This window comes from Talpa europaea (assembly GCF_964194135.1).
Source record: "Talpa europaea genome assembly, chromosome: 11".
Lineage (NCBI taxonomy): Eukaryota > Metazoa > Chordata > Mammalia > Eulipotyphla > Talpidae > Talpa > Talpa europaea.
In genome coordinates, this window is record NC_140078.1 from 99,442,885 (window position 1) to 99,466,121 (window position 23,237).

At 47.0% G+C, this 23,237-nt stretch overlaps 1 protein-coding gene across 1 annotated transcript in view; it reads right to left on the reverse strand.

The window, feature by feature from the left end:
• The window catches only part of ATG7 (autophagy related 7), a gene marked incomplete at both ends in the record, with an annotated part of 92,443 nt that overhangs the window by 26,484 nt on the left and 42,722 nt on the right, over positions 1-23,237 (reverse strand). Inside the window, one exon of the mRNA XM_084247834.1 lies at positions 12,824-12,904. Coding sequence (XP_084103960.1) covers positions 12,824-12,904 — 81 coding nt within the window. The remainder of the gene's footprint in view (positions 1-12,823; positions 12,905-23,237) is intronic.

Below are 23,237 nucleotides of genomic sequence, written 5' to 3' on the forward strand. Positions count from 1 at the left end.
GCACAGGGGAACTATAAAGGATGAGGGCTCAAGTGACAATTCCTGTCATTTATTCACTCAATGACAAGATTTGTCTGCAAAAGTGGGTGAAGATAATACTTCCACACAGAGAAAATCAGATGGAAGAATGTTAAATAACTTAAGAAAGTCCACACAACTAATAAAAAGTAGATTCCCTCCCCAGCTTTCTCTGGCCCACAGGTAAACCATCCCTCTATGGCTCTAACTAGCTCATCACGGCAAGCTTCTGAAATTCCAGGTCACTCAGCAGTGGCTAGAAGGCATTCTCCATCAATGTCATTACAGAAGACACAACATCCCAGGGTCGCGTGAAGAGATCCCTATGGTTACATTATCTGTCACTGTGAAATCCTTCAGAACACACAGTGCACACACAAAATGCACATACCCTCTCTACCCCTTAGGGACAGCTAGTTGGCATCTGAGGCCTCCTAATCACTTCAAAGACTAAGCAGAAGCAGCTCAATCTCCAGAGTCAGAGGGTATCAACTACAGCTATTGGACTCTACACCACAAGAGCACAAGGGAGGGAGAAGTACTTCTTTCCATGAAAATAGCAGCACTGAAGCCATACAGGAGGCTGGAGCTACCGTGCAGGAGCTCAAACCTCACACATGTGTGTGAATTTAAGGGTCAGGCAGACAAGGCAGCCCAATGCTCTGAGTGGCACTGCAGTCCTGCGTCCAGACGCTTAGCCAAGGATTCCGTCTCCTGACCCAACTAAAAGTTAGCTAGGTCCTACAGCAAGAAAATGTCTGCATCTGTCTCCACCGAACCTCTGGTGTGAGCTATGGAGCAGAAGGACGAGAGTGGGGCTTATCTCGGTCTGAAGAATAGGTCGAAGGACTAACTTTTCTGCCTGCTTGTTAATAAATGTTTTTACATGTGGCAAAATTTGGCCTGAGACTGGACTTGATTGTTACCTACCATGTGGTAGGATGGTAACCTGCGATCACTGGGCGCTACCAACTTCTGAAAAGAACTGCACTGTTGGGAGTGTGGAAAAGGCTCAGTTCAGCTTGAACAACTGTGGTACCTCAGATTCTCACACAAGCCTGTGGGACACAACCCCCAAGCAGGACTAGCACGCTGCACATGCTGATGTACAAACCTGCCATCCCGGGCCCACCAAGAGGAAGGCTGCTTCTCTTCATGAGAAAACCACAGGAAGCTACAGAGACAGCCTTGGGGGGTGGGTCCTGCTGGGCCTGGGAGCCTGCCAAAAATACCAGCATTCTGAATGCAATGCTACCCAAGATTGTGTTTTCCCTGACAACTTCCCCCAAACCACCTGGATTCTGTATTCTACTAAAAATATGATGTCATTTAAATACAGATATTAAAGAGACCACATTCAAAGGAAAAGATGGCAACTATCCTGCTTCCTCGAGTAAACGCAAAACAGAAGAATTTGCGTTTTTGAAACAGTACTGTCTCAGATTCTCAGCAGCTGCATACCCCTACCCCTCCAAATGTTTTTTAAAAAAATATTTAAGTTGAAAGTTAACCAAAATAGGAAAGTGAACTATGTTTGCCATCAACAGTTTCTTGAAGAAAAAACTTTCCTCCTCCCACCATGAGCTGACATCTGTGCTGGGGGGCACCTAGAAGTTGCTAGAGCCCATCTGATTTTCCTGGTGACATCGTCTGACACACAACCATAAGGAGTTCTCAGGACTCCTCTGTAAAAGTACAAGCCCCCCAGGGATAGTTAATCAACTAGTTCACCAAGGAGCTTAACCAATTGGTGCTCGGAATTGCTAGAAATGGAAAGTGGAATTTTCTTTAACTCAAAGAATAATATATTGGAGTTCCATAAGTGAGAATCCTACCTCATCACTGTCTGGAACGAACTGAAAATGGTGGCTGAGTATGCTGAGAGTTGGAGATCTGGGGCTTTCAGGAGATTTCTCTGAGCTTACAGCTCTCCCCACCTGATGGATGGGAAAGCTCTCTTGCTCACCACTTCAAGGAAACTTGAAAGGGACACTGGGGAAAACATCCATAAAATGATGCCAAGGGTAAGAAAGAAAAGCTGCAGCATTTGAGAAGAGTAAGCTGAGGCAGCTGAGCCTCCCCACCAGCGTCAGTCGGGCCTCCTACCTACCGACAGCTACAGCCAGCAAAGGCACAGCTGGCCTGGGAAGGCTTTGAGCTGTGGATGTGAGTGTCCTCTGAAAGGAAGGAGGCAGCACCTGTCTCTGCTCTGTGAAGGAGCTGCGGCAGCCCCACGGGTGCATCTGCCCACATGCAGAGCAGGGCTCACTGACCTGCCAGGCCATCAGAGGGGTATTTTAGCTATTTCACCCCTGAGAAAATGGGACCTCAGAATGTTTGAGGTCCTTGTCCATCACAGTTAGTAGAGGCCCCATCTCTAGAGGCCGTGCTCATGTCTGCGCAGGGAGCAGAAGCCACCGGCCCATGATCCTGCAGCCGCCACAGGGAGAAGGTCCCGAGGGCCCTCATACTGGTGCCCTCACTCATTCAGGTGCACATGCCCCTGGAAGCCCTGGTTACCATTTTTATGATTTTTAATTTTCTTCTTGCCAACAGCTCATTCCCTCTACTTGCCAATGCCTTGAGTTAATTTTGGTTTTTCTAAAAAAAAGAAAATGATACCCAACCCTCTGTTACAAGGTATTACAATGGTCCTCACTGACCAAGACAAGGGTGAGTAAAGGAACTTGGGCTAGCAAATGAAAGCAGCCACTTGCTTTTGAGGACACTGAGAAACAGAAACGTGAGACACAAGGATAGGCAAAGCCAGGCTGGTAAAATACAATTAAATGGGCAGCCCTGCTGATGCATCTCTGATGGCCATGTAAATATGGGGGCCAAATAAGGAGAATGTGAGACTCTCTGAACTCCATACATGGGGTTTCCCAAGTCTTCTCCAGATTTTGGCATCTGTGGCCAGAGGCTCTCTGCCTGGGAGTTGACTCCCAAGGGCAGTTCCAGGCCGAACACCCACTTACACTGGTCTCCCAAATCCTACCTCAGTGGTTAACATGCCTCCCGCCCCTTTTACTTCCTAGCAAACTATGGCTGCACCACTGTGATGTGGTGGTCCCAGGAGACCATAGGGTGTGACATGAAACCTCCCCACCCGGGTGGAAGTGAGCACCTTGAGACCCGAGCCTCGTCCAATACCCTCAAAGGGCAGCATTCACCATGACCAAGGCTGAGAGAACACTGTGATTCTGGAGCAATTTCCCACGAAAAACTTGTCAGCTGCTCTGAGCTGGCACAGCAGAGCTGGCTCTGCGGGGAACACGTCAAAAGGGGCCATTTCTCGGGACTTGCTATCCTTTCGCAGAGAGTATGACAGGGTGATGTGGGTTTCACAGGGTGTCAGTATCTGTTGCCTGTTGGAATATTCTCAATAGTAGGAGGCAATGAGTGACAAGGCAAGGAGCTGCTGATGTAGTGAAGTAAAACACTCCTTCACAGAGCCAGCGACTGCACGCTGCTTTCCTCTCACGCCTGGTTCCACTGGTCAGTCACTGCACAACTGTGCGTCTCTTAAAATTCTCCTTCACAAAGACTCAAGTCTGCCAGCCAGTAAACTAAGAGTCAGATATAGGTCCGTTAGCACATCTGGGGGTATTTTTAGTAGGGCTTTCTTCTTCAAAAAAGGGCAACCTGAGTTTGTGATCTCAGATACGTGGGAGGTTTTAACACAACAGAGGGCAAATGGCATTTGTCCTAAACCCCTACTTTTGTTACCGCCAGGGTCCCTCAGGGGGGTGCTAACACAAAGAGTGAAATGGGAAGTACAACTGAGAATTGGGGAACCCCACATCTTCTCTCCTGCTGTCACAAATAGCAAAGCATGCACACTTCACATGATTTCGACCCCAAGACGGAGAGTCAACAGAGATCCTAAAAGTATCCAGGTGGCGTGACTTTGCAGCTGCGATCTCAAAGATACTGGCTCCCTAGACACCAAGGCCACTCCCCAACTCACTGCCAGTGTCAAGGTGGTTCCCCTCATTTGCAAAACCTGCTGTCCGTTCACCTCTGGCGCAAGTGCAGCCACAGGAGATGTTACCAAATTTTAGTCTGAAGGCTCCAAATCCAAGGTCTTTAAATCTGATGTATGTGTTAGACAGTTATTAGATAGAAAAAAGAAACATGGTAGTCTTTTATTCCTTGACAAGAAAAAAACTAACAAAACTTTCATGATGAGTTACTTAAAACTAGGGAAGGCCAAACAACCTAGAATGTATCACTGCCAACACACAAAACGTTATATAAACAAATTATAAGGACAACTTCTGGAATAGGATGTTCTTCATGGCACAAAAGGCTATGGTGACAAGTACCTTCAGAAGTACCTGAACAGGGTACTGGAAAGCCCATTAGAAAAAATAAAGTGGAGCTATTTTAAAAACTTGAAGGAAAATAAACAAAACCCTTGAAAGAGCCCAAGGCCAGAATGTGTCCCTTCGTAAAATGCTAAGTCCTCTTTGATGAATTCCAAAGGCTCTTCTCATTTTAATGTACTTTGCAAATGATTGTCTAATACAATAGCAAGGCGTAGTCAAAAGTATCAGGCACAGCAAATGAGACAGAGATACAAAGGAGTTAAACTGAAGAACTAAGTTAAACAGAACACTGACACCTGCCAGTGAGCAGAGGTGGCCGGAGTGAGAAGCCACACCTCCACTCTGGCCAGGCACGCTCCAGAATCCTATCGCCCACGGGTGTGAGGTCCCAGAGGGCACAGCCTGGCTTCACTGTTTTCCTCCTGTCGTGCTAGTCATTCATTGATCTACCAAATGATTCAAGTCATTCATTTTTCTTGCCATTCAAAACACAATTAGTTTCTACTATTTGCCAGAAGCCAGTTATCCTGAGTTAGGAACATTTCTTGGTAAAGATGGTTAACAGCTTGATATACTTGAATTATGTAATCAGGTGGTATCACTTTATGAGCGTGTCCAGAGGTTATCACTGGAGGCTGCAGAGCTCATCTTACTTGCTGAACCACCCAGAAACAGATCATGAACTAGGAGCTCCACGTCTGTTGGACCAAACTACCGTGACCATAGGCATTAAAATTAACTCATAGACAGGAACTGGGAGGCTTTAAATGCTCCATGGAAATAGTACTTACTACATGTCTTACCCAACCATGTGTGTACAAGCACGTGCATCTATAAGAGATATCTCAAATCAAGCTGATGGCTCCTTTGTAGTTACTACCATGTTCCTCCTGCCCTTCCTTCCAGAGGTATTAAATGTGGGGGGACGAAGGACAAGAGGAATGAATTACAGAAATGAAAGGGAAAAAAGGAATACAAACAGGGCCTCCCCGGTGGCGCAGCGGTTGAGTGCTGGGTTGTGAAGCTGCCTGCAGCCTCTGCAGCGTCGGTTCGATCCCCAGCTGCTCCCCAGCCACCAGAGGAGGGTCCCGCATGGCGCGCAGACCTCTCCTGCCGCCCGCTGCTCCCCTCAGCAGTGTACTTCGGTCCTTTTGCCTGCTCTGCTCCCTGCTCTGGCTCTGGTGAATTCTCTCACCCTCCCGCGCTTCTGACTGTACCAGTGCTTGTATAAATAAATAAATAAATCTAAAAAAAAAAAAAAAGGAATACAAACAGAGGAGAGCTGGCACTCTTAGCCTGCAGCCCACTAGCCGAGGGACAGCGCTCTCGGAACTCTGCGCCTGCCACCGAGCTAGATGCAGTCGGGCCTAAAGAAAGAAACAGCTGATCAAGATACCCCATAATCTGAGTCATAAAACAAAACCCAGGGCCTCCCCGGTGGCACAGTGGGTTAAGCGCCATGCTGTGAAGCTGTCCACAGCCTCTGTAGCGCGGGTTCAATTACCGGCTAGCCAGGGAGATACCCACATGACATGGTAGACCGCTCCTGTCTTGCCCACTGCTTGCCTCAGCAGTGTCTTCGGTCCATCTGCCTGTTCTGTTCCCTCTCTGTCTCTGGTGAATCCTCTCACCCTCCCGTGCCTCTGACTGTATCCTAGTTCTTGTATAAATAAATAAATCTTTAAAAAAAAAAAAAAACCAAAATCCAGTGGTAGATCAGCTCCTGCATCTCCCTTTACAACCGATGAAGAAAATGAGTCCCCAAAGAGAGAGGGAAGCTCGCCAAAGCCGTACAGAGAAATCGTAGTGGGCTGGCATGTCTTGTCCAGGGAATGGCGCCAAAGGAAAACAGAGCAGTGGTGCTTCTTGGCACCCTCAGAGAGTAGGGGGAGCTCACCAGGCCATGGAAATGGGCTCCATAGCTACGCGTGGCCAGACTGTTCAGGGGAGCAGGGCTCACTGCTGCCATCAGTCTGAACAAGGTGCATGAGTCAGAACATTTAAGAACCACGTCAAGAGATGATTTTGGAGGGTGGGAAGAGGGCACAGGAAGGGAATGCAATTATTTCGAAACTAAAAGGAACCCAGATTTTCAATGACCTGAAGCCACTTTGGCTCAGTCACCAGTGGGCCTCCTGAGGAGGACACAGCCGACACTTTCAGGTATGAGTAGTAGAAGGGACCCGCAAGGAAACATTTGGTTTAGGGCAGTTAGGTGTGTCTTTATGACCAACCAGTGACGGGGGAGGGGTACGCTGTGCCAGCTTTACTGACTAGACACTCCAGAAGCCAGAAGAGTGCAGGCAGAAGCAACGAGCAAGACTGACTCCCCTGGCGCTGTGGAAGAGGTTCTGGCAGCAGCTGTTGTGAGCAGTGATGGAAGGCCTCGTGGCCTCTCGAGCCAGCAGCCTTGACTTTCAACCAGGCCTTCATCAGACCTGCTTAGGAACAAACAGAGGGCCAGAGAGGGCCCCATACACCCCAGGAGGCCTACTGCGAACACAGGGGTCTTTGTTTTCTTTTAATTTCTGATGGCAACATCAGTCCCAGGAGTGGGCAAAGGCCTTGGTACTTGGTCATGGGGAACTGGATACACGTCAGCCATTGCAACTTCCCTGGAAAACAGAAAATATTTTCCCCACTCTCTGGATGAGGAAATCGAAGCAAAGGGAGAAATGTCCACAGCTTTTCAAGGAGGTGAAGCGCCAAGAGCTCTGAGGTTAGGGCTTGCAGCTGAACTCCACGCTGGCTCTAGCTGGATATTTGGGAACCTCGCAGCACTGGTGACTGGGGAAACACTAGTTGCTAAGGAGGAGATGTGGGATACAGTTTACACCACACAGCTATACATATGGAATCCATCACATTAAGACAGAAGACTCAAGGCCCCACTGGGTGAATGAGATAGAAAAAGGGAACCAGGGGGTTACTCATCGTTGTTCAACTCAGAGATTTATGTCCCTTTTGGAAAGGAGAAGGAAAACCTGGCTGCAAACCAGTTTTGAGTAATATTTGCCACTGCGAAGCTGGATGCAAAAATTCCTGGCACCAGCTTTGGAGAGCTCTTCCGATTGGGCTCCGGCCAGTCCTTGTAAATGACTGAGATTGAAAACCCTATCAAATCAGAGAAGGAAGGAGTATCCTTGATGAAGTACCAAAAATCCGCCTCTCTACAGCAAATTTCAGACTCATACCAGGAATGCTCAGAAAGAAACACCATTTCTGCCTACCTACGTATGCAGGCACTTTTTTATTTAAGTCCAGAAGGGTAGAGACCCACATTGAACAGTGAACTGAGTGGCTGGGATATGGTGAACTGTCTCCTTTACCCTTAAATGTCCTTTCAATACCCTGTAATTAGAGTGCACTGCTTGCAGAATAAAAAAGAGAAAGAAAATTAAATAAAGGAAATAGAAAAGCAAATAAGTATCAACCAAGAGCCAGAGCTTATCTCATCCAACTGACTCATTTAACAAAAAAGAAGAAATGGAGGCGGAGAAGGGGGAGAAGCTTGCTCGTGGTCACTCAGCACCCAGAGCCAGGGCCCTGGAAACCCCCGACTTCCTGCCCTCCAGCCACCCGGCTGCAGCTGCTGGATTCCCGAGGCTCGGAAAGCCCCTATGCTTGGTGCTAGGTGAGAATGTTTTATAAGGAGTCGTAAAATTCAAAACAGCAGCCTCAAGTGTTAGACAAAGTACAGTAGATTCCAACTCAAACAATAGCAGGAACTGAAATGGTGCTCAGAGACAGGCCCAATTGTAGGGAATTAGGTGTCCCAGGCTCTGTCACAACTGGCGCGCTGAGCAGCTTCACGACGGGGCCATGTTTTCTTGCCTCTGGCGAATGCACTGTCCAGAATGCCTTCCTCTGGCTGCTCTCCCACTGAGGAGAGCAGAAACTTCTAGAAATTCCTACTCATCCTTTAATTTCCACTCAGAAGTTCTTCATGGCAAGGCCATCCCTGGTCCACTCCTTCTGCACAGTGAATCAGTGCTCGGCCACCGCTGCAAGTGCGAGACCTGAGCGTGGAGCAGTCATAGCCCGTGGAGGCCATTATTTGTTTATGAGTCTGTCTCAGCCTCCACACAGCCCTCCTTTGGGCAGAGGTTACTTTAGCCATCTTTGCATTCCAGGCACACAAACAATGCCTGTGAATGGACAAACAGCAAGACTTGAACCTTTCCTTTTCCTTTCTAGTCTCTAATTGCAGGTCTCTTAGGAAACAGGTGGCTTTGGAACGCCTTTTTTTCCTTCCCATCAGCACACAGCAAGTTTATTATAGTAAAGAAGGAAAAGAGAGACACCTGCATAGAAACAGATGGACAGTCTTGAAAGATCTGCCAGGACAGAGGTTTTCTTAAAGTTGAAATCACTGAAATATGATAGAGGGACAGAATATGAAAAGATAAACGGACAGGCTGGTGGCCATGACAACGGCAAAAAGAAAACATCGTTTACTATGTGATGATACCAGCTGACATATCCTCTCCCTGCATGGCCCTCTCCCTGCTTCCCCTCAGGACACACAAGCAGATGCACACGCAGAGACACTAACAAGTCACCTTGGGAAGTTTCATCACAATCTGTCAGCAGAGGAGGCCACTGCACAGTAAACACCAGAACAAGGACGTTATTAGGGTTACCAATTGCTAATTAAGGTGTCGAGATCAGGTTTCCAGGCACATCTTGCCACATGTGTGCAATAGGCAGGTCCCAGATGGTATGAAAACCAAGACTGGGACTGACTTCTTCCTAACAGCCTGTTCCTGCAACACCACAAAGGTTGTGGGTGACAGAATCATGCAATAAGATCAAGACTTCCCTGCATGCACACCTTGCTCCTGACTGCAGACATGAGAGAAGTTTCTGGGTCCCAACAACAGGCTACTGTCACATGAACCACCACAGCTTTACTGTGCCCAGCTTTACTCCTCATTGGGAAAAAGAAGGGACACAACAGGCAACACAGAACGGGTCTAAGGGAACTTTCTGGGATGATAGAAATGTTCTACGTCTTGGTGGAAATATGGGCTATTTGGGTGTACAAGTTTGTCAAAACTTGTAATTGTTTTTATAAGATTCATGAATTTCATGGTATACAAATTTTATCTAGAAAAAAAGCACAAGTTAACACTCTAGTTGGGAGGCTTACTTTCCCCAGTTTAGAAACCACTTTCTGTGTATTCTGGCCTGCAGTAAGTGAGCAAATACCTCCAGGGTAACAGAAGCCAGGTTTCCCACTGGTGGGGAGAGGGAGATTAACATCGCCAAAGGGGATAAAATACATCATATGCCTCCTGACATGAGGCTACCTCACCACTTTTTAATGTCCCTGCCAAAAATTCACAACCTGAGTCTAATCATAAGGAAACATTAGACAAATCCAAATGGAGGGAAATCTACAAAATAACTGGCAAAATATCAAACTGTTGAGGTTAAGACAAAGAAAGGTTAAAGACATTTCTAGATTGAGGGAAGCTGAAGAGACATGACAGGGAAATGCAATGCTTGGTCCTGAACTGGACTGTAGTTGGGAAAAAGGACAGAGAACACCACTGGTACAAGTGGACAGCACCGAAATACCCTCCGCGGATCAGACAGCAGTGCTGTGCAAATGTCCAACTGCCTGGATTTGATAAGGGAGTTGTTTAGGCAAGTATTTAGTTGTGAAGGACCAGGATGTTTCCAACTTACCCTTAAATTTCGAGAAAAAGAGAAGGGTGGAGCAAAGACAGGGAGGTGGATCTCTCTCTCCCCGCCCCACCCCAATGTGCACACACACATGTACACGCATGCTCATGCACACAAATGGGACAAAGTGTAAAAAACTGAATCTAAGTAAAGGAAATGCAGGAGCTCCCTGCACTATTCTTACAACTTTTCTGTACATTTCTAAGTATATCAAAAGAGAAAGTTACCAAAAATTACCTGAACTTTCAAAAAAAGGTTAAGGCAAAAAGGCTAACTCAATGCATTATTAAGAAATTCTTTAAAGAATATTTCAATCCGTTCAAGAAATTCTTCCAAATTCTATTTTTCCCTCTAGTAGTGACTCCACAAAATTCTAGTTGGCTACAAATTCCTTTACAGACCCAAAAACAACTCACAGATCTTCAAATGAGTAATTCTGAAATTCTGGTATCAGATAGTCATTTTAAAATGGGGATGGAAGTGACTCCTCACCACCTGGCTCCCTCCAGTCTTCAATACTTTTTCCTATAAGATGGAACAATTCACTTGGCTCCACACCAAGCTAAAATTAAATAAGGTAAGAAATGATTTGTGTGCAGGTGATTCAGCCTTTCTGCTGTAGCAACAGAACCATCTTCTTCCCTGCACCAGGCCTTGTGAAAGGACTATCCTGCACATATTTGCAAGAGTATTATTACTCAGTCCAGCTTATCTACCTCCACAACCTCTGTCTGTATTTGTGACTAAACCAAGACACAAGCAATGGCCTTGGTCAGAGGGATAAATAGCAAAAATAACTGTTAACTACCAAAGGAAAAAATTACTTCATGGGTGTCAGAGGAGAATTTTTTAAAAGTCATTTTTAGCCCCAAAGAATTTTTTTGAAACAATAACAACTATGATATGACTCAGTCTAAAAAATATTATGCTAAGTATGCATTAAGAAAAATTCACATGCACGGAGATGAAAATGTAATTGGATTTGTCATTTCAAAGTATTCATGTAGAGTTTGCAGATAATAGAGAATGACATTCTCCTAAGCGAATAAAGAAGTTAGCCAAGTAAGTAAATGCTGTGTTTCTACTGTAAGGAAATACGTGCACCAATGAAGCAACCTTTTCAGCACAAAGGAAACTTAATACCCAGACCACATGAAAAGTGATCGCTCTGGGAATAGCACAGCTGTTAAAATCCAAGTCAGTTTGTATTAAATGGTCCAGTGTGTTTAGGTAAAGCAGGGCCCTCAAGATGACCACCAAGAGGAAGTAATACTGCTAACCTAAAAGTGATACCTATATTTAATTTAATGCCTACAATGAGTGTGGAAAAAAAATGCAAAGTTATTCTCTTCTAAAGAACATAAGGGCCCTCAGTTAACTGGTGTGCTTATAATGCGTTTATAAACAGAGATCTCAAGGGTTAATTCAATTAGAAATAGAACAAGAAAGAATGAGCGTTTGCACTGCATTTAGAGAACCCGATTATTTTCATTTCATTGAGTAGCCAGATCTACATAAAAGTCACAGAAAAACTTCTGGCACCTACCAAACGTCTTCAACATAAAAATTAATATTGCCAAGTTATTTTGAGACCAATTAGCTCAACCATTCAAAGAAAAAAAAGTCCTCCATTGAAGAGCATTTGATTCTAAAACTTGCATTTCTGAAGACAGAAGTGGATACAGACGCCCATCAAGTCCTGACTTGAGTAAGTGCAAGATACATCCAAGAAACTACAGTAGGCATGAGCTCACAGTGACAAGTGGGAAGTTTTACCTCTCAACACAGGGATGCGTAACTACACACGGGAGCTTGGTTTACTTTTGGAGAACAAAATGACCTTAACTTCTGAGCACCCAAAATTAGCTTGCTTTATCAACCCTGCTGTCAAATCTAAGTTAACTTTCTAGAGAGACTGGTCAGGATTGTGCTTCTAAAAGATACGACCCAAGTCAAGATTTTAAAGAGAGCCTGTCCACTCTGTGGAGAGGCTTTCCCAAGAAGCCTGTCCCTTCCCTACTTCAGGGGGCGGACTACCCAGCAGAGAAGCCCAAGCGATAACTGGGCAGTTAGCGGTTTGGGATGAATGACCCCAACACGATTTTGCACAGCACTTGTGAACATCAAAGACTTCCAAAATCACGAGTTTTAAAAGCCCAGGTTAAATCACTGGGCTTTAGGCAGCTTAGAAGCATCCGAAAGGAAATAAGCTGTATCACACAATATACATTTAAAAATAACTCAGACTATCGCAAAGCCTATTAAAAAATGAGAGGCCATCGCTGTAGCTTTGAGATACATCAGCCGTTTCCAGTTACAATGGGCGGCATACCAGCTCTATTTTTAGAGCCTCTGAAAAGATCAAAGCTGAAGGGGCCCTTTTACTGGCTCCCCATCCAGGCCCCTAATCTCTGTTTACTTTTCTCCAAAAGAAATACCGCCAGCGTGGCCTGGCATCCCCCAGCCTCTGAGCAACACTTAAAAATTGCTCTGTGATGGTGGAAGCAAGGGAGGAACCCTCAGAGGAGGAACAAAGACCAGTGAAGTTCAAGTCAAAATGACTGTGATGGGTACAGAACTCCAACACCAAATTCAGTCTGTCTCTGTGTCTCTGCACACTACAAACCGAATTCTCCTGGGCTGATTTCTTGGTGAGAACCAATACAGGTAGATGAAAACAAGAAGATCCTTTCTGGTTTTCTAGGGAATCCTCCCCACCCCCAAAGCCTCTGGCAGGTAAGGCTCCTGGGTTCATTTTCAAAAACAAATGCAGAACTACTTACTTTGGAAGAACAAGCCGTACATTTGTCAAATGCCAGGCTGACGGGAAGGACATTATCAAACCGTGACAGAAATCCCCGGATCTGAAAACAAAAACCAAAACACATCACATCAAGCACAGAACAACCACACCTCTGAGATGCACGTCTGATTTCTACAAGCAGTGGGAAACCATAATATGAAGCATACTATGAAACCATAATATGAAGTCTTTCATCAGGGACATGTACTGTGGACCTTCACCTGCCTCGGGAAGAACACCATTAGGCCCTTTTATTTCATTAGGAACCAGGACCAACAAGCTTGTCACATATTTGAAAGCTAAAACCAAATGGGATCCAAAAATATAAAAAGAAAACTGCAAAAGTTAAAGTATCACTTGAATAAATGTCTTCCAAAAATATAACAGGTGAACTGGTCTCTGAAGACTCAACTCTCATGTAAGCTACAGTGATACAGGACCAGTGTGCATTTCCAGGATGTGATATTGGGTGGGGCCTCACAAGGTAAGACCGCCTGGGAACTACAGAAGACAGAGACATCCTGAACATATATCCAATTATTTGCTTGACTTGGAACAGATGGAGAGGAAAGGAAAACAGCACCAAATTTGTGAGGAAACAGCGCCCCCTTGAGCACCAACTCTAAATTACAACTGATTTCATTTTTCCAGAGGATCAGCTATATAACCAGGATGTCAGTGACTTCCTCAGAGAACTGCACTTCTAGAACTATACTTACACCAAAAGGGGAGTTTTAAACTGATATTATTATGAAAAACATGGGTGGTAAATACAAGGATTCTGACAAGCAGGAACTTTATTTGCGCCCAGGGGCGAGGTTTGCCAACCCCCGCGGGGATCAGAGAAGTTGCACCCGTTTTTTGTGGGGAGAGATGTTCTTTTATAGGTGAGGAAAGGTTAGGCAGGAAACTGGGTATGCGGGAACCAAAGTTGTTTTTTATTTGTTGGTGGTGTTTGGTTGATCGCTATCAGGTCCTGTTTGTGTGAGGTGGAGGCCTCTGGCTCCAGGAGCGAAGGCAAAGGTGGAATTTCTCTCTGTCATTTCAAGGCCCCTCCTTGCGCGTGGCCTTGGGCCCTCACCAGGCCCCCCACTGACCTTACAGTAAAATCTCTAAAAGCCCTAGCAGACTGAACGTTTGTAATAAGCCAGACAGCACGTCTTTTCTCATGAGTTAATTTATTTGATGTTCCCAACCACCCCATTTATGTTGACTCAAAAAGGTGAAATGGTTTTGCTGAGCCAAGGTGCTGGCATTAGCCAGGCACGGGTTCTCTCCCTCTTCCCCCCTTGATCATTGCCATCCCCCTTCCTTCGCTCTCCTCTTCCTTTGGCTGTCCCAGCTTCTGTCTTCAATATCAGATCTCAGCACACATTTAACAGTCTTACTTGAATACACCTGCCCGTTGAGCTACTACTGAAATTCCCTTTTCTCCCCTCCAAGGAAACAAAATCCTGATAAGCTCTCTAAAGAAACAGGCTCTTTTCTGTCTGGACAACTCCATCCTCAGCTCACACCGGCCTCTCATGGTCTGGCTGCACAGTGCACACTTGCCACTGGAAAATCTAACCTGGCAGGAAAGGCCGAAGGCAGTCTTTTAAGCGTTCTTATCACTTGTTAGGAGATGTCACTGTAATCCAAGATCAAGAGTGTTTGGAAGAAGTGATAAATTAGGTCGCTGGGATGAGTTACATGGCCTCATGTGAACTTGGGAAATGTGACATTCTTGCTTCCTGTCTCAGCCATGTGGTGACAGTTCACAGTGCAGTACTTGAGGCATAATGAAGGTCTTACATTTACCCTTTGGCACGCCCAAGCAACAGGCATCGAGCTGGCAGAAAAGGCTTTATGGGTAAGTCACAAATGAGGATATAGAGACCCTCCTGCAATATGGAAGTTATGGACTGGAAAGAATTCTCAGAGTGAGCCTCCCCAGACCTCAATTACTTTTCTGTTAAATTTACTAGAATAAATGCTATCAAATTTGGCCCATTTTCTGATTAAAATGTTTGTTGACTATGACCTCTGTGTCACGCCACCTTATGCTTCAAGAAAGGTTCCTTTTTCCCCCTCATGCATCTTGGATCAAGTAATTTTTATCTTGTGTGAAAAAAATACTGGTCATTTTCTCTGCTAAACTGTCTCATGATTGGAGGTAGGGAGGGAGAGAGAGGGCCCAGTTAGGTGCAGAAAGGAGGAGGGAGGCAGGATAGAGAATACTGCACACACAGGAGCTGAGCAACCTAAAGGGTGAGACAAGGAGTGAGTGGAGGGCAGGAGGGCTCACACACAGTGGTTCTGCACCCCGACAGCTCTTTACTGGGAAACTGTGATTCACTGAATTACACAAGACAGGAAATGAAGTAGAATAACATCTGTAAGGCCTTCACATTCACCTAAGTATAAGAAGGCTGAGGTTATCTGAGAGAAAAAACCGTCCTCCTCACACTGATTGCACTAGCCTTTTAACAGGAATCTCCACAGGTGCACACTCCCTTCCATGACAGAACTCTGCCACTGGGTTTTTCCAAGTGGTGTGTCACTTTTTATCAACATCCTAGAATTGACCAAATGCAGCAAGGAATTCTCTATCCTGGCATCAAGGTCCCCACTTAGCCTGGGCCCACCTTGCATTTGGTAATGCCTTAGACTGACTGTCCCCAGGCCCCACACAGCTGCCAGCCAGTGGCAGCATTCCTTGCAAGGACATCCCACTTGGCCTATCTGTTTCCCTGCTGAATTCTGGGACTCAGAGCTTTTCCTTTTGGAAAACAGCTACACCTCCAAATCTTTATCTTCCCTAAAAGCTGCTCCTTCACTAATCCAGCATCTACCTACCACCCAACCTACAAATGATGTTTTCATCCTGAAATTCTTTGGTATTCAGCACCAAAATATCTTGTGTGATAGTAATTAGAGAAGAAATAGCTTAGAGATAAAATTCATGTACCATGCAATTCCTCCTTTATAAGCACACAACTGAGTGATCTTTAGGATATTCATGGCATTGTGCAACCCTCAGAAAATTATCACTCCCCAAAAAAGAAACCCAGACCCCAAAAGCAATTAGTTTCATTTTTGTTTTTTCCCGTAGATCCTGGCAACTACTGCTTTCTATTGGTTTGCACAGTTCCTACACATGGAATTACAAAGGACAGGTGCCCATCGCTGAGCGTGATGCTTCTGTCCATACTGGATCAAGCACCTGCACTTCATCCTTTGTTATTACCAGGTAACATTCCACTGAATGGACATAAGAAATTTTGTTTACCCATTCATCAGTTGATGAGCATGGTATATCATTGCGTGGAACTGTTGGGTTGCATGGTAACTGTATATTTCACATTGTGAGGCACTGATAACCTGTTTTCCAACAATCCTTTATAAATGCACTGGGCTTCCACAAAATGCTTTTTGCCTTCAGTTCCCCAATCTTACAATAAATGCATAAAATGTAAGGAACAGCGGTTGCAAATTAACTTTTAGTACCTTCCTTAGACAGGCAAAGAAATCCCAGATTAATCTAGATGCCCAAAGCAGTCCTGTTACCAGTTAGAGGCCAGGCTCCAAGCCCTAGTCAACATACTTGTCCCTTGCTTGGGTGGAGAAAAATTCACTATCGCCATTTTACTTAGAAGCATGCAAAGTGCATGAAGCAGTGTGTTCAGGGTTTCTCTAAACCTGCCTGATGAGAAGAATCCCCTGAATGTGATTCAAAAGGTCGGGGCAGAGCATGAGACGCTGCACGTTTCACATGAGCTGCAGGTGATTCTCATCAGGCAAGCAGCAGGTACATTTACACCTTCTGCAGCTGGTGCAGGAACATGCAACTCACCTGCTCCATGTCAGAACACCAATGGAAGCATTAATCAAGCCACCCGTTCTTCCCAGATTTTCTAAAAATAGCAGTGCCACACTTAACCTAATTAAGGCCACATCTAAGCTAACATTCAGCTCCATACAGGAACCAAGGCCTCCAAGCACAAGCAAATCCTCCACCGCTGGGGATGGCACACAGCTTGCGCTAGATGCTTCATTACTGACCCTTGCTGTTCTCCTCCCCTCTGGCTGTAGCACAGTTAAGCACGTGACAGAAAACAAATGAGTGAAGCCACACTAAACTCTCCCCGCATATTTACTTCCATTTCCTGTTTTTCAAAATAAAATATTTAAAAATTTAACTTATTTTTTTTAATGTTTTTTTTTTTTTAATAGAGGCATGTTTTTATTTATTTATTTGTTTGTTTGTTTTGTTTATACATGCACTGGGTACAGTCAGAAGCGCGGGAGGGTGAGAGAATTCACCAGAGCCAGAGCGGGGAGCAGAGCAGGCAGAAGGACCGAAGGACACTGCTGAGGGGAGCAGCGGGCGGCAGGAGAGGTCTGCGCGCCATGTGGGACCCTCCTCCGGTGGCCGGGGAGCAGCCGGGGATCGAACCGGCACCGCAGAGGCCGCGGGCAGCTTCGCAACCCAGCGCTCAACCGCTGCGCCACCGGGGAGGCCCAAATTTAACTTATTTTTAAACAAGCTCCTCTGAACACAGTTTCTCATTCTCCCCACCCCTCCCCAGAGGGGAAAAAGCCACCAATTTCACTCCCTCACACGCACCCCAGCTTTGCAGCACATACAGGGATTCCTTGAAGGAGCCAAACCCGCGCCTCCCCACACATGCCTTACTTTCCAAATTTACTTAGACTTTGCTTTTTCCCTTCTTTCCTTTTTAATAAAGAAAAATGGCCCCTATAGAGTGTGGCGGTCGCAAGGCATTTCGGGGGCTCGCCCGGGGTGCTGTGGCAGCACCCACACCTGCCCAGGTTCGTCCCTGCACACTCACAACGGGCACAAGAGCTGGCGATAAATCATCCCTCGGAAAAGGTGATGAAAAACACTCCGTAATCTCAGCGTTTTCCAAACAGCGAGGAACCCAGCCCAAAGCAGAACTCCCTCCGGCTCCCGACCTCAAAATACTCGCCAACAGCACTTTCTTGTGAAACCTTCTAGGGAAACAAATGTATGACTAAACCAGCTCCACATCCGGTGCATCAATGCGACCCCCGACACCTAGAAACTCACCTGGGAAGCACAGGCCCCAGCACACAGGCCCCAGCGCACAGCCCCGTCCCACTCTTCGGCCCCAGGCCTGCAAATGGGTGCGAGCGGCTGGAACTAAGCTCCCCACTGTCGGACACGCGCGAGCGAGACGCTTGCCTGCGCGGGAGCCTCAGTGGCACGGCCTTGACACAGCCTTGAGCCATGAAAACATGGCAGGAAAGACACAGGAGCCGCCTTTACCCGGCGCTGGGCCTCCCTCGCGGCCGTGGTGCGCCTGCGCCAGCCAGAGCGCCCGCACCTGTGTGGGCCGCCAGCGGCCGCAGAGCCCGGCACGCCCACCTGCTGGCGCGCATGCACGTGTGCACAGGTGTCCAGGGGCCTCGCGGAAAGCGATACAGCGCCGGCGGGAGCACAGCCCTACCGCAAAGGCATGTTCAAAGAGCAGGACTGGTCTGTGTCACCCTGATGAGTTATGTACGTGGTCCCGGACGACGCCACCACCACAAGGCCATTTTTGATGGGTCTCAAGTGTTGAGGTCCCTGGAGGAGGCTGTCGCGGGTGGCTCTGGAACAGGCCTGGGCATTGTGTGTTCTGAAATGGCCGCCCCGGGGATCCTGCTACCCTGCCCCGGGTGGGTCCCCTGAGTGCGGCCGTCTTCCATTTAAAGCCTGAACAAAACTTCTCTGAAGAGGAAATGCAAATGGCCAACAGGCATATGAAAAAATGTTCAACATCACTTGTCATCAGGGAAATGCAAATCAAAACTACCATGAGATACCATCTTACACCAGTGAGAATGGCACATATTAAAAAAACTAGCAACAACAAATGTTGGCGAGGGTGTGGAGAAAAAGGAACTCTCCTGCACTGCTGGTGGGAGTGCAAACTGGTCCAACCACTGTGGAAAGCTGTGTGGAGATTTCTGGACCTACTAAACATAGAGCTTCCATATGACCCAGCAATTCCACTCCTAGGTATTTACCCAAAGGACACAGAAACATCAATTCCAAAGAACACCTGCACCCCTATGTTTATAGCAGCACTGTTTACAATAGCTAAGCTTTGGAAACAACCCAAATGCCCAAAAATAGATGACTGGATCAAGAAGATGTGGTCCATATATACCATGGAATATTACTCAGCATTCAAAAAAGATAAACACATGCAATTTGCTGCAACATGGATGGCGCTGGAAGGGATCATGCTCAGCGAAATAAGCCAAAAAGAAAAAGAAAAATACCGGATGGTCTCACTCATAGCAGGAATCTAGAAAACTTAAATAAGGGACCAGGAAAATGAATAACTATAAGAAAGTGAAAATCAAAATCAACAAAAAACTATGAACCAGAGACACTTTTGGGGGGGGGGCGGGAGGGGAGGGATTGGGGTCAGAATGGGGGGCTGCAATTGTATGGGGAATATAACAATAAAATTTATAATTAAAAAAAAAAAATAAAGCCTGAACAGCCCCGTGCTAGGGCAGACCCACGCAGGTCGTCTCCAGCCCACCCTCCATGCAGCAGCCAACACTTGCCCGCCACGTCTGGGCTGGTGGAACCTTGGCATGGCTTTTTGCTGCCCGGGTCTGAAGGTTCAGGCCATCAAATGGCCTGGACATTCCTTTCCTCCTCTTCCCTGGGCTCCCCCTGCTCTGTTTCAGCAGCACCTTGCAGCTCCTCAAGCTCACCACACCGCTCACCCATCTTCCTGCCTACAGTGCTTACTCTCCTCTCCCTAGAGTGCTTACTCCTCCCCTCTGACCAGAGCGCTGCTCCCTGTGCACCCCAGAAGAGGCGGGAAGGCGCGCCCTGGGATGGGGTGGGAAATGATGGCTGGGGGCACAGAGAGCAGGCCCGTTTATGAGGCGCCAAGCCTGTGTCTAGCTTCCGTGGGTGCTTTCATGCACCCATTTCCTTTTGGGCCCTGTCATCCTGTGACCTCACCCCAGCTCCCAGGTAAGGAAATGGAATTTCGGGAAAGTGGCACGGCTCCCAATGACCGACGGCAAAGCCAGGAATCTGAGCTCTGTCCTTTCTAGGAGAAGAGGAGAGAAAAGGCAAGGAGGGGAGAAACAGAAGACCAGAGGAATGAAAAAGGACACCTCCCCAAGCTAAGACCTCAATACCTACATGGCTATGTCAGGACCTGGGTGGATTAAACAGTCTTTTGTCCACAATGCCCATTGGCGACATGATAAATAGATCAGGAACAGAAACGGGATTCCCTCCTTGCTTAGGTGTTTGCACCTGACCTGCGTAAAATCAGCTTAAGCTGGAGCCTACCTCACCTCCGTGAGATATGAAGAGCCAGTGCCCAGACAAGCAGCTGTCCTGAGAAGCTGAGCTGCAGCCACAGCTGAAACCTGCCGCTGTAGTTCCACACCGGCTCCCAGCAGGCCTCACATTTCTAGAACTTGGGGTTTGCATAAATCAACACACGTGCAAAACTCCAGATCATACTTGGATGCTGAACAGAGTCTAATCAACTTCAGTGCCAACACAGAGAGTGTAGCCATTGCAGAACCCCAGACACCCCCGAGGGCCTTTGCTTCAGACCACATCTCAGCCACCACCACCGCCCCTCTTCTCATCAGTGAACTGGGGTGACCCGGGGCAGAAGAGCCAACCTGGAAATGAGCCAGAAGCATCCTCAGAAAAATACTGCATGGGGAGCGAATCCTCCCAAGCCTTCCCCACTCGCTCCCTCACTGCTTTCAGAGTTTATCAGTTTTTGTAGCTTTTTTTTAGGAGAGAAGATAAGCTCCTGCTTTATCATTTTAATTAAAAGTGAGAGAAAGATGAACCAATATTCACAAGGGTTTGTTCTTTATGGGCCTAGAACTGTACTAGTATAATTAAATGGAATTTAATCCATACAGAAATTACAGCAGTTCCTTAAGTTACCTCACCCATTTTATGACAAAAAATACGAGGTGCAGAGGGGCTCAATAAGCTGCCCAAGGTCACACAGTGACAGGTGGCAAGAGCAGCCTCAAATTCTTTTGCAAAATGAGGAAATGACTGAGTGGGTGAACAGAAAAATTGGGATTCCAATCAGATTGACCCCAAAGCCTCTGGGAGGCCTTTCCAACAGGACAGTCCTCTGGTAAGCAGCACTCGGGGGCACAAGCACCATTCTACACTGACAAGTCCTCCTGAGACAAGATACCACCTGCACCTTCTAGAATCCTGAACACTCTGGAACGTATCTGTTCCTCTGTGAGAGGGATCCCCTCTTTTGGGACTTCATGCTGGAAGCCCCGCCATTGTGAGATCTTGTACCCAGATCCTCCTTCTGTTCAGGGGCCTCCCCACTGGAGCAAGACTCCAGCATATCCAGATGGCTTGGGCATGTCTGTCATCTTAGAGACTCCAAAAGCAAATGAAACTAAACCTTCAGTGATCTTGTGCTGGTTACCTGATATCACTGTGCCTAACGGTGCCTGATGTAGAGTCAGTGCTTGGCGGATCAGCTGCCGACCTGAATTAGGTGCTTGTGGGGAAGTGAGGAGGGAGGGTGAATGGATCACAAACCAGACAGCCAGTGCATGAACCAGCAAACATTTCGGCTGACCCTCGCCCTGCCACTTCCACTGTCAGCCACCTGCAGAGTAGAGAACCAGAGGGGAAGGAGCTTGTTTCTCAGGCTCAATCTCAGCAGGGTGTTTGTACTGCTTATCATCCCAGCCTCCTTGCTCGAAAGGCGGCAGGCGGCAGGCGGAGGTGCATACCCCTGGAAACACAATGATAAGCCTTCCTGAGCACAGGGAAGAGCTTTTTCTAAAAGCTAACGGCCTGAGGATTTGGGGGCTGCAGCCTGTGCTGACAGGCCAAAAAAATGCCAGTCCAAGGCATGGCTAGAGCCCGCAGCTCTATCTCAGCATTTGTCTCACTTAGAAATTTCCCAGGCCAGGTCCCTCCCAGGGTCCTGCCCTACTTCGGGCTTTGTTCTACTTTTCTGAAAGTGACTAAAAGAACAAATTCAAAAGTCTGAGAGAACCCAGGGTTGGCAAGTCCAAACTCCTAGGAGGGCACACACACTCAAGGCCTTTATTCAGCAGCAACAGTATATTCATCCAAAGATGAATGCCAAGAGTATTTTCATCCAAAGACAAAAACTGTGAACTTCCCAGTGCGCCAGGGGTGAAGGCAGGACTGCTGGCCCCAGGGCCATGGTGTTTGGGGCGGTATGGCACCTTGGCTTTCTCTGGATGGAGGCCCTGACCAATGACCAGCAACTTTTTTACCTTTAGCATCTCTCACCAGCCTACAAGCTAACTTCCTGGAGATGTCAGTAGAGTTCAGCACATTCTGGAATGCCTGAACGGTACTTCCCACCGAAGGACCAGGAAAAGTATCTGGCCTTGCAGAACTCAGTTACCTACCGTGCCAGGAGCCAGGAAGAGGCAGCCTTTTCCCCCACACCCCTCCCCTTCACAAATAAAAGATCCCACTTGATGGGAAGCAGAGGGAACAATATGAGGCTAAGTTCTACAATGAAAAAGTCCTCTGTATAAAAGAAGCCAGGCTCCAAAGAGCATGTGCTCTGCGATTCCATCGATGGAAAGGTCCTAATAAGACATGTCCCAGGAGGATGAGACACAAGAGCTGCTCATTTTCGTGCAGGAGGTGGCCGTGGCCATTGGAGGGGGCGGGCAGGGGCTTCCAGAGGCTACGTCTGACCTTTACCTGTGTGCTGGCACATGGGTCTTCACTTTGCAATCATTCAAGTTGTGTGGATTTATGTGATGATCTAGATGTGTTTGAGACATCAATTAATATTATTTAAAATTCACTGTCTTCATAGACAGAAAGCGGCTATCCTCATGGCTGCTCACTTTAGCATCCCATCCAAGTACAACAGGCCAGGGACCAAAAAACAACTCCACCAACAACCCATGAGCCTATTCTCTCACCTTCAAATGGTTTTTTCACAGTTTCTAAATTCGATAAGAGTATACTCCAGGCTGAGTACACTGAATCTCAGGGCCTAATCAAGTCCTTTTTCTGTCAGTCTGTAAGTAACCAGGGTACCCAGGCCTACCTCAGAGGACAGCAGAGACACAGGGAGCACTGATGGAGTGAAGCGACTTTCTGCATATTACACAGTGAGGTGTAGGTGAGGGAGTCTGGCAGTCCTGGCTCAAGGACTATCACTTTTCTACTGCCTCACACTCCACAGGGTCAAGTAATGAACATTCTTCCTTGGGGAACCCAGTAAACCCCCCCACCAAAAAAAAAAAAGGCCCAGGGAAACTTCTTTGCAGACAAATCACACAAAGGGGTTTACCAAGTTCCTCTCCAACAGGAAATCATCCCCCTTCAGAGCCAGGGCAGGGGG